General features: G+C 38.1%; 1 protein-coding gene across 1 annotated transcript in view; it reads left to right on the forward strand.

The window, feature by feature from the left end:
- The window catches only part of CBP (sarcoplasmic calcium-binding protein), a 154,816-nt gene extending 149,717 nt beyond the window's left edge, over positions 1-5,099 (forward strand). The window contains exon 7 of the mRNA XM_067159567.2: positions 4,909-5,099. Coding sequence (XP_067015668.1) covers positions 4,909-5,058 — 150 coding nt within the window. The 3' untranslated portion in view covers positions 5,059-5,099. The remainder of the gene's footprint in view (positions 1-4,908) is intronic.
- The last annotated feature ends 7,842 nt before the right edge of the window (positions 5,100-12,941 follow it).

Genomic DNA, 12,941 nt, shown 5'->3' on the forward strand with positions numbered 1-12,941 from the left:
TGGCACACGTTTCGTCCCCTGTGACGATATGGGACACTGTTACCACTGCAGATGACTCAGACATGACACCATTCTGTCAATCTTTGTCCCTCTGTCAGTTGATGCTGAACCCACTGCATGCAAATTTTGCAAAAATGCAAGTGATCCTTGATAATAGCATGCACAGAGTCGTGGCTAATGCCAACTTGACCACGAATTTCTTCCTCTGTTATTAGTAGGTTTTCCCGGATAAGGCGAATCCACCCTATCACATCAGGAGTAATGGCTTGATGGGCCTGTCCTGGGCGGACATAGTCTTGCATTGATGTGTACACTTCTCGGAATCTCCTATGCCTCTCATGCACACTCTCATGTTCAAAAATATAAACTTAATTTTTGTTTCCATATTGAACTGAGATCACACTCGTTGGCTGAATGGTCAGCGTACTGGCCTTCGGTTCAGAGGGTCCCGGGTTCGATTCCCGGCCGGGTCGGGGATTTTAATTGCTTCTGATTAATTCTTCTGGCTCGGGGACTGGGTGTACATGTCCGTCCCAACACTCTCCTCATCATATTCAGACAACACACTACACTACCAACCACCACAGAAACACGCAATAGTGCTTACATCCCTCCATAGAGGGTTGGCGTCAGGAAGGGCATTCGGCCGTAAAAACAGGGCCAAATCCACATGTGCGACGCAGTTCGCACCCGCGACCCCACAGGTGTGGGAAAAAGCGGCAGGAAAAGAAGAAGAAGATTGAACTGAGATCACAGAGATAAGTTTTTTAAGGTTCAACCTTTTCAATACAAATTACGAGTTGTATAAGATATTATTTACAACATTTATTTAGTAATGGCACCGGTTTTGACATTTAAATGTCATCATCAGCCATAAAATAGATTAATCACACAATTGAGAAACGACATGATAATTAAAATTGACGTTGTGAAACATTAATACAGTACATACATAGTTTTTTAACATTAAAAGATTAATTGAAAGTTTTGACATGTTATCAACGTATAAAAGTCTTTAGAAACTCTTATTTACACTGTGTGCTAAATAAAATAGTAATAAACGTATAACAGTTACTTGATACACTGTTTTTGTTGAGCTGTTTATGTGCTAATACTCAAATCATCACATGTCATATTTACGGTTGCATATGAATCTTTGACGATAATTTGTCAGTCCGTTAACCCCTATGCACCCGTAAGCGGACTGGTACACGCTGGAGGGGCTGGGCCAGGACTCCACAAGCAGACTGGTACGCCAGGATGCAAGGTCGCATATTGGAGACATTTGTGACATCTGTTGGCTTTTTCCGGAAACATTTCTAATTGAAATCTGTTCTTGGTGTCTCAAAGTGTCACCAGAGTGCTCTGGTATGCTTCTTTGGCAAAGAGAATCGATTTAAAATATCGATCGAGAAATCTGTATTCTGTTGTTGACAAGATGCCTGAGAAGGAAGTTGCTTGCTCGCGCGAAATGCTCAGTAATAGTGAAATTCAAAGCATATTTGATGTTTTAGGCTCTGATTTCAGCAGTGTTAGTGAGGAAGAAGTTATTAGTGATCCTGTACATGAATGAACACGAAATGTATCACCAGAGATCTTTCGCGTAGTAATATCGTACGACATGGAATGCCGAATGAACTTTCTCCCGCCCCTCAAGATCCAATTGCGACTGCCGGATTTGAACCTACGATCTTGGTACCTGGATGTGAACACTTTACCACTGATCCTTAGCGATAATAATAATAATACACCGAGAGAGACATTTGGCTGTAAGTTCGTATTTGGGATATAGGTTCGAATCTCATCATTCACTTACTTGTGATTTGTTTCCCATTCGTTCCTTATTTCCAAATCAGGCAAATGTTAGGCTCGTGTTGTATAATTAAGGCCATAACACACACTAAAGAACTTCTGAGGTGAGATAAGTTAATGAAAGTTTAAGATTTCAAAGGGATTTTTTAATATGTTATATTTCTGTATTGTTCTGTTTTTTGTGTCATGGAATTTCTCAATAATATAAAATAGGTCCCGTGATAATACGCGCAGTCGATCACCCACTATAATGTTTTAACCGAAAGCTTGTAACACCCAGGTTACATACTAAAAAGTTGGCAGATTCCTAGCAATGTCGGAGCAAAGGGCGGGTGGATGCATATGGGTTAAGAACCTTGTTATTCAAATGTTGTCAAAGTGAAAACATAATTTTAGCTGATAACACCTTGTTTATGTAAAGAACTTGTAGAACTATGCGTTAGTATATCTCATTGCACACGTTGTCTCGAAAGGCTTGTTGTGTTCGTTAAAATTATACCTTGATGTATTAATAAAATTATAAAGTAAGAAACGGTCAATGGTAATTGATTGTCCTTCCGTCTTCTCTTCTGATGTAGTAAGGTGAAATAAAATTCCTCAGTTCATTCGGAAGGATTTGAATCAGCCTGAAGCAAAATCAAAACAAAGGAACTATAAGCATTAAAATATAATGGGCCTGGACAAGCTCAAGTTTGTGTAATATACGGTATATGTGACTCACCTTGGACAGCGCATTGCGCATCTAAATGATCTTTGTTGTAAAGAGAGGCTAGCAACAATGGTGACACATTTCTATAAAAATGATATATATTTTCTTAATGTGTCTATTACTGGTGCGTTTACCTTATTAGTTTTATATTTATTACTGTTCAAACATTGGCTCTACAGATCTGGAGTTGTAAAGAGAAGAAAGATATCTGGAAAGTTGCATTTGAGTGGCCTCAAACATCCAAGGGAGAGGGTTAATGTTGTATTGGTAAATTTTCCCAACTAGGATGACGTTTACACGCAATCAAGTCAGTAGTGGCTGGTAACCACAAATTCTAAATTATCTCGCAAATGGCTCATCTGTGGACCTATGTTTACTAAGACTTTTTTGCTTCTAGTATCGTGTACTTGCAGCTGTTTCAATTTGCGCTATTAATTATGATCACCCTGTAAATACTGAACACGACCTAAAATGCTGAATTTATTTTCTTTTCCTTTAGTGTTTCCATGTTTGTCCTCATCTCCTATTTCTGTTACTCCATCTTCCCACACTAACCTGCCACTGTGTTCATCCTATTATCTGTGTTACTTTCTTAATCCTTCAAGCCGGTATTAAAAGTTAGCTGAGTTTTACCCTACAGCAGTAATAAATTAGAGAAAAATATCACAATTACACATGCTGTCACAAACATTGCTATAAATTCTGAACGACTTGTCTGATTTTGTTCAAAATAAGTGGATACGCAGTTCATATCGTGCAGATGTTTTATCTACATACGAAAAGGTGGTATGCAAAGTAATAAAATACCTAATTACCTTCTTGTTGGAATAAAATTTGAATCAACAAGTGTCTATGACTACTCGGGTGAGGATTCACATATATAACTATCATTATGTACATCACACATAATTTCCTGCTGTGAATAATCATCATCACTAACACTTTCATTACCACTCAGATTATTTTCATCACTACTTCCACCTAATATGCGTTCGAGAGCTACATTAGATATTAAAGACCAAGCCAGGATGCCGTCATGTTGTTTACAATGATCGACGTTGATGAAACAAATTCTTTTTTCACCAACACAATGCCGCATTACGTTAGAAGATACTCCCCTGCATAGAATGATACCCTATGCTGCGAGCTGTGCTAAAAGTTCACGTTGACAACCAACAGATGGCACGCAGATGTACATCTAAATCATCGCTAGCCTAATTTGTACAGGTACTACATCAACCGCTCCTGGCTTATGTTTTGTAGGTCTGTACACGTACACGTCGAACTGGCTTGAGCGGTTAAGAATCAAGAATCTTGATTTGCCATTGACCATATACAATGAAATAGGCTTCATCAACTGATAATAATTTAGTACTTAATATTAATAAGGCTAAATGAACAAACACCTTTTATTAAAACTTAATGCTAACACTATGAGGTTCTTGAGAAGCATATGGGGAAAGACAAGATGAGATAGAATATGAAATGAAGAAATAAGGAGAAGCATGGGAGTGTGTAAACTTCAAGAAGGGATTGATAGAGTAAAGCTAAAATGGTTTGGACACATGATGAGAATGCCAGGAGAGAGAATACCAAAGAGAACATTCATGGATACAGTGACTGCAAAGAGGCGTAGGGGACGGCCTAGAATGAGATGGAGGAGCTCTGTTGTAGACTGTATTGCAAATAGAAGAGTCAATAGCAATAAAGTACTAGAAGAGGAATGGTGGAAGGATTGAGTAAGGTGGAGGCCACTTTGGTACACTACGCTACCCTAAGAGAATCTGGAAAGGAAATGGATGAAGAAGAAGATTGCTTAAAGGAGTGGACCATGCAGAATGTGGTAATTTATTCAATAATCTTAAACAACTGATTTTATGTGAGTGAGCAGTTTTTGACCGCCTATGAATTGGGATGTCAACGTCTGCTTTGCCCCGAGTATTATGAAAGTGAATGTTTTCATCAGTACTGAATTCATTTATGTTGTTTTTAACATATGTCAAAGAGACATAAGGTAAGGTAAGGGCATATTCTGCCCGAAGGCAGGTCCGAACCTCCGCAGAGGTGTGCCTGAGCTGGAGTTTACATGCGGTAGGGTGGCCAGTTTCTTTATGCTCCTCCATTCCCTTAATCCCCACCAACAGTGCGTGGCAACCCATCCAAATCTCGACCACGCCCAGTGTCTTAACTTCGGAGAGCTCACGGGATCCAGTGTTTCAACACGGCTAAAGAGACCTAAATATACAAATTTATAATTGTCAGTATTTTACATACATTTATTCCCTCCCTCCCCTCTCTCACTTGAAAGTTTATTTTGAGAAGCTTGCTTTTACTTATTGTTGTATGTTTGTGTTATTTCTCAAGACTACACCTTTCTTCATTTGCAGGATGCCATTGAAAGCTTCAAGATTGTTGACATCAACGGCGATGGCGTCGTTAGTGCCGAGGAGTTTGTGAAGCTGGGGCGGGAATACTTCCTGGTGGAAGACGAGGCTCATCCTAGCAAAGTGTTCTGGGGCCCACTCATCAGTCCCTGAATGAATTCACATTATACTCGAGGACATCCTGTTAAATCTCAGCTGGGATTTTTATAAGTAGTGAGGACTTTACAAGATTCATATTAAATTTTGTATTGATCTTTCTTGCTATAAAATTTTTATACTAGAGGGAGATTGCACATGACAGCTGGACAATTAGTTCCCTAGTTATAGATTTTATACCTTACGATTTTAAGAATAAAATGTGCATTAGGTGTTACTTATCAAAACATGATGATGTGACATTCTGATGTTAGCTGATTTCTTTTATCACTGTTCTTGTTTAAAATCCATGGCATAGGTGCCATCTTAAGGTAATATGGAGGTGTTTAAAATAAAAATACAGATGAACCTAGGTTATACGTTTTCAAAGGGAGACTGCTGAAGTAATGTATAAATGAAAAAACGTAAAAAAAGAATTTTCTTATAGAACTGAAACCGTGTTGTTATAGTATTATTGAAGCTATTGTATAAGAAAGCAATAAATGAAGCAAACACGCAGACACACACTACAGTATTTCGAGTACAGTACTGGTGCTTTACATCATCAACATCTTGAACTAGCTCCAGTTTCCCGGGTGCAGTAAATGAGCGCTCTCCATTTATTCAGTCCATGTAGGTGTCTTCTTCCATAACCTGTTGCAAATCCAGACCTCGTCCAGTTAGATCATTTCTAATTTGATCGATGCATCTCTTCCTTGGACAACCTCTTGATCTTTTGCCTTTGAGTTCCTTCTTAAACCACATTGTAGCTGTTCTTTGTGGGTCTATTCTTTTAAAACTATCAAACCATTTCAGGCTAGCTGTTTTTTTTTTTTCACTGAGACAAGATGGCATATCTTGTCGTTTCTTATGCCTGTGGCTCACGGTAAAATTTTCTGTCAAATTTATTGTACAATAATTTAATTTTATAAAATTTCTGTTGTTCACGGTCAAATTCAAGTTTTCGAAAACATTTGATAAAACTTTTCATAAAATAGGACATGTTCTATTCCGTAAAATTAATTTTACGAAACGAACCAATCAGCGAAGCTGACATCACGATGATGTTGGCACTACGTCGTGAGAAGATTGTGAAGCTCGATTGTAAACAAACACTTCTTTCTAAAATGGCAAGATCCGGGTGGACTAAGGAAGCTGTTAGTGTTTTACTGACAAATACCAGAAATATCCTTGTTTGTACGAAGTTAAAACACCACTTGACCACAACAGAAATGCAAGAAGAGAGGCAGAAAACACAATCGCCAAATCCCTATATGAATGCTGGTCTTCTAACCTCAACTAATTTTCGACCAAGGACAGCAATCCTCTACCTTTTTCTCTTCTTTTGATCCAATCCTGAGTCCAGCATTTCCTGGCATTTCTTTTCTTCCTTTTTACCACTGTACAACATATAAGTGCAGCTAAAGCAACAAGTTTTGCTTTGTTTGTTGGAGCCGTACTCTCTAACATACTGTAAGTTGAACAGCTGATTCTTGGTTTAAAAGTTTATCGATAGATGGCAGCTCAAACAAATCTTAGTTCAGAAGTGAGTTCATAGATGGCCATCCTGATGCTTCGACGGATTTTTAAAAATAATTTTACCATGAGCAATACAACTTGTTTTTACCAAAATTTTATAAAATTAATTGTACAACAAATTTTACGAAACATTTTACCATGAGCAATAGGCATTATTCTATCCATCCTTGTCTTCTGGATCGTACTTCTTAAGAACTTCATTTCCACTGCTTGTAGTTTGCTAATATTTCTGTTGATTTGTATGCAGGTTTCTAGACTGTATCAGGCACGGCAGGCCTATGTTTGCCATGATAGCCAGGCTAACACAATCAACGAATATGACCACATAATATTATGGCATATAAGTTGTTTATTTAATACTAGCTGTATTACCTGGCGCTGCCTGGGCACTTTTATTTCTTGTTTACTTTTAGGTATTTTATTACCTGTTAATTATGTGTGAAGTGAATTTTTGTGGATTTGGTTATTGTGACGTTGACTGGTAATTCACCCAATGTTCACCCCCCTTAATCTGGGCCATTTTGGACTTTTTACACCCCATGCCGATGAGGGCTGAACTTGGACTTAAACGACATGCCGAGTGTCACTGTTCATCTCAGCGACCCCAAAACCTATGGATTCGACAATATTTTCGATTATTTTTATATGGCCACCTCCACCCATAGGGGTGGATTAACTCCACAGTTTTAAACCTCCACTAGTGTTTGTGTTTTTTTTTTGCTAGTGGCTTTACGTCGCACCGACACAGATAGGTCTTATGGCGACGATGGTACAGGAAAGGGCTAGGAGTGGGAAGGAAGCGGCCATGGCCTTAATTAAGGTACAGCCCCAGCATTTGCCTGGTGTGAAAATGGGAAACCACGGAAAACCATTTTCAGGGCTGCCGACAGTGGGGTTCGAACCTACTATCTCCCGAATACCGGATACTGCCCGCAATTAAGCAACTGCAGCTATCGAGCTGATTGTTATATACAGAGGGGTCAAGAACATTGTTTTGAATGAAATTGTAAGCGTCTTGACTTCGGGTCTTATGTCTTATGTCTTTAACATTAGTTATGTCAAGAACATGAAAATGAAATATGTGGGTCAAATAAGCCCCAGTATCAAAATCCTCTTTTCTCAAGACTTATGTTAGAGGAAGAAGATCCATTTTAGTTTTGAACATATTTTTAAGTTAAGTAGAACAAGACTGACAAGTTTTAACTGTGTAAAAAACACCGTTAATTTAAATTTTATATTTTTATTCACAACAATCTTGACCAGCCTACAACCAACAATCAGTTCTAAATCTCCATTTATGGTTGACAACACATTCTGACATTAGTTACGGTACGTCAAGAACATGAAATTATATTGGAAGGTCAAATGAACCCCAGTTTGTAATATCCTCCTTACCCAAAACTTATGATAAAGGAACAAGATCCATATTAGTTTTAGACATACCGTATGTTAAGTTAGATCAAGTTTCAATTGTGTTAAAACACCATTAATTTGTTACCCACATTTATGCTTAGTTCACATTTTTAAAATTATTGCCCTGGCATGTTAGTCTTATGAGATTATTAACGTTTGTATACTATACTATATATGGTTAAAAAGGTCCCAAACCTTGACCTAAAGGTTGTCTACAGGCTGACGATGCCCAAATAATGGGTGAAATATGTACCTGACCTGATAAGTCTACGTAAATTCATGTAGATTCAAATCACATTAAAAGTGGAAAGTATTCAATAGGTGGTTTTATTATATTATCCTTGAGATTCTATGCCTAAGTGATATGTTCCGAGCTGTCAGTGGAGAGAGAGTGTGGAATGACATTAGTAGACGAATAAGTTTGAGTGGTGTCTTTAAAAGTAGGAAAGATCACGATATGAAGATAAAGTTGGAATTCAAAGAGGACAAATTGGGGCAAATATACGTTTATAAGAGGAGGAGGAGTTAGGGATTGGAATAACTTACCAATGGGAGATGTTCAATAAATTTCCAATTTCTTTACAATCATTTCAGAAAAGGCTGGGAAACAACAGATAGGGAATCTGCCACCTGGGCATCTGCCCTAAATGAAGATCAGGATTGATTGATTGATTGATTGATTGATTGATTGATTGATTGATTGATTGATTGATTGATTGATCATCACATCATCTACAAAGACAAAAAGCTGTAAACTCAGAGTTGTTATTGAGTCTCTCAATTCTTTTCATTATTTCATCCAATACAATGATGAATAAAAGTGGCAATAGTGCGCTGCCATGTTGTGCACCCTGCTTTACACTGGATTTTAAAAAACCATCAATTTTTTTTTTTGCTTCTTTGATTTTCCACACAGTCGTATACAAGTCTGTTATATATACGTACACAGCAATAATGCATTCCATAAATACATGCAGCATTGGCATCTACTGTAATTCGATAGGATTAGATGTCAGTTTTCTCTCTGTGATTCACATATTTTCAGTTCTGTATAAATGAGTAAGTAAATTACTATGTTTCGTTCCTGGAGACCAAGCAAATGTGATATATTAATGAGAAAACGTATAACCAAGAAAGAAAAAAACAATCACAATTGGGCTAAATATTAATGGACAAAGTTCAATGCCTAAAATATTTAGCGTATAACTGTGAAAAACATCAAAGTGAATAACATATAAATGAGGTTCAACTGTAGGTTGTTGTGATTTATTTAGAAAGTATTTCTATTTTGTAAAACTGTGTTAAGTCCCTTCTCAAAATAGTCATGCCCATTAGACATAATTTCATTTTCTCAAGCTATATTTATTGATAAATGAAACATAACGAACTTGTGATAGTTTTGAAGCTTGAGAACTGGATCATTTTAAGGACAATAATGTACACATCTGATGATGGAAGGAAGAATGAGAGTAATCAGATGTTTTGCCATGTGCAAAATTTGTATTTAATGTATTGTGTTATATTCATAGATAAATATATTCTAAAAGTGAACTTATTTTTAGCTAAACATAGTGAGGATTTATAAAAGATGAGGTGTTATATTTTTGAAAATATATGTAGTTTCTGAAGACTTTTTATTTGTAAAGAAAAAAGAAATAAAGATACCACTTTTACAAAATAAATTTTATAAAAATGAACAAGTACTCAAATATAAAACTAACCTTTGTCGTCATATTTCCTTCATGAAGATAATATATACTGTGGTTTGAAGTTTTCTACAGATTCTAAACAGTGTTCACACAGAACCATGACAGTTGCAGATATCATGGTCTCGCACTGAAGGCGAATGAATTTTTATTTGATATCCAATGGCACAGGCCAGAGTAAAGTGTAGCTTCCATTGAAGTCCCAGTCAACATCCATGGCTGTGACAATATGGAAGTTGCTGGGGTATGGGTAGTGCTGAGTAATGACATTCAGAGCATGACTAGTGCATCTGAGTGTCATGAAAGGTGCTGCTCATAGGGCCAGTCGTGCTGCAATAGTACTTTCTGACCCAGTGAGGAAAGCAATGGCAAACTACCTCACTCCTCATCTTGCCTAGTACGCCTCATTTTGGTGCTGCCATTGGTTTTTGGGGTTTCCTTATAACCGCATAACCTTTGGTGGTGCTATTTGAGGATCCAACCAGCCTCTGGGCTGATGACCTAACAGACAGACATCCAATGTAAAACGGATTCATCTACAGACAACACTGTACATCTATAAAAACATACTCCAGTTTGAAACAAATTTATTTTACTTCAAGGGTCTAATGTTATAAATTGGTAATTTTCAAAACTTTGCATTGAAGATCACTAGGGATGAGATTTTACCTATTTTATTCCTGTATATGGAAATGTAGACTTTTAAGATATAAATCTGTTTTAGACTCTCTGTAGCAAGAATTTCTGATTTTATTGTGCCTATAAATGTCTATTTCAGGGATCCAAACCTATTTGGAGTATAACTGACTGTTTAATGCCTTTTGATAATCTTTTTAAAAAGCAAGTTTTTTTTTTTTCCAATGCATTATATTCTAGCTCTGCTGGCCCTGTGGTGTAGGGGTAGCATGCCTGCCTCTCGCCCGGAGGCCCCGGGTTCGATTCCCGGCCAGGTCAGGGATTTTTCTCTCAACCTGAGGGCTGGTTCGAGGTCCACTCAGCCAACGGGATTAGAATTGAGGAGCTATCTGACGGTGAGATGGTCTCGAAAGCCCAGAATAACGGCCGAGAGGATGCGACCCCTCGTAATCTGCAGCCCTTCGGGCTGAGCAGCTGTCACTGGGCAGGCCAAGGCCCTTTCAAGGGCGTTAAGTGCCATGGGGCTTATTATATTCTAGCTGGCAGGGTCGACAGAATGATTTTCTCGTCTCAACATCTGTTTACCTCACTAACAATAAGGAGAATTCTTGGAAGTCTCCAGAAATATCGCTTGGGGAATATACTTCAGGACAAACAAAGAACAATTTGACCTCAAAGTCGATGGCCTTCTGACCCCAACTTGGCAGGTTCAATCCTGGCTCAGTCCGGTGGTATTTGAAGGTGCTCAACTACATCGGTGTCATGTTGGTAGATTTACTGGCACATAAAAGAACTCCTGTGGGACAAAATTCCAGTACCTCGGCATCTCTGAAAACTGTAAAAGTAGTTAGTGGGACGTAAAGCAAATAACATTATTATTATTTGACCTCAAAGTCTTTCACCCCTCCCACCTCCTAAGATGACATGTGAGAACCAATCAACATCAAACTCTGTTGTACATGCCCATACCCCTTACCTCCTTCTTGCTGCAAATAGTTGGGTACTTTGTCTTGAGATAATGTTCAAATCTACTCTGAAGAAAGTGTGATTGGCAATGCCTTAAAGAAAAATATTCCAAGTCTTACTGGTTGAAACAGTGGATCACTAGAGATCCCAACTTCAGTACCGATGGAAGGGTAGCCCTCTGTCAAGTTTGAAGTAAGGAGGTCCCTTTTACCTTTTATTTTTTGTTTGATGACTACGATTTATAGCATTTGTAGGTCTATTAATTTATGTGTTATGGCCTATTTTAACTGTTTTTAGTGCCTATAAATTCTGACCTGTTGACTGAACTTTTGCCATCTGGAGTGATCTTACTTTTCAGTCGACATAAAGAGCAGAATTGCCCAGGCAAAGATTGCTTATTACAAGAAAAGGATATTACTGACATCAAGGAATTTAAATGTGGAGACTAAGAAGAGATTTATTAAGTGCTATGTCTAGAGTGTGGCCTTGTATGGCTCAGAAACGTGGACTATTAGTGCATGTGATAAAAAGCATCTGGAAGCATTTGAGATGTGGTGCTGGAGGAGGATGGAAAAGATCTCATGCACAGCAAAACTCACCAATGAAGAAGTTCTATGACGAATAGGTGAAAAAAAAAAAAAAGATCCTTTTTAGCAACAATAAGAAAGAGAAGAGACCAATTAATAATTAATTGACCATCTCTATAGGCACAATGGTTTCATAGTTAATGTCATGGAAGGAATGATTCAAGGTAAAAGTGGAAGAGGAAGACCTAGACTGCAATATTCAAGACAGATCAGAGATGTCATAGGAACAGGCTCATACGTGGAAATTAAGAGATTAGCGGATTACAGAGAAGAGTGGAGAAGACTAATTGCTGCCAACCAATCTTAGGATTGAGAATTAAAAAGAAATTATGACCTTTAATAATCGCATTAAAATACACAAAGTAGTGTAAAAAATAAATAAAAAGCGTGTTCTTCTCACGGTTTTGTACTGGCACATTGATGTGCCGTCCCCCCTCTGGCAAACTAACGAATGTGCAAATTGAAAAAAGTTAGGAGAGCTGAAATAAATTGTAATTACTCATGTCATATCAATATTTATAATTAATTATTGGTTTCACGTGTTAGCCATACAGAACGAGCTGCAGATGTGAGACTTCGTCAGAGTATAGACATTTAAATAATAAAATCTAGACCAAAACTTTAGTACTACAGATTCCCTAGTTCGTCACTTCCACTAGTTTGCCATAGTGGAGACGATATAGAAATGCAATACTATTGCAAACCCCCAAAACCGTGTTGAAACACCAGATGCTGTGAGATCTCCGAAGTTAAGCAACATTGGGCGTGATCAAGATTTGGATGGGTTGCCATGCGCTGTTGGTGGGGGGGTAAGGGAATGGAGGAGTGGAAAGGAACTGACCACCCTACCTTATGTAAACCCCGGCTTAGGCACACCTCTGCGGAGGTTCGGACCTGCCTTCGGGCAGAATACACCCGTACCTTACCAAAAACTTGTAGGTTGGTCTTCCAAACAGAACTCCTCTTCATCTGAGAGTCCGTAGGTGACTGTACAGCCCAACACGGGAGGCACACATTTTGCCACAGAGATAGCGGATAGTACCAGGTGGAGCAG

Source organism: Anabrus simplex, chromosome X (genome assembly GCF_040414725.1).
Source record: "Anabrus simplex isolate iqAnaSimp1 chromosome X, ASM4041472v1, whole genome shotgun sequence".
NCBI lineage: Eukaryota > Metazoa > Arthropoda > Insecta > Orthoptera > Tettigoniidae > Anabrus > Anabrus simplex.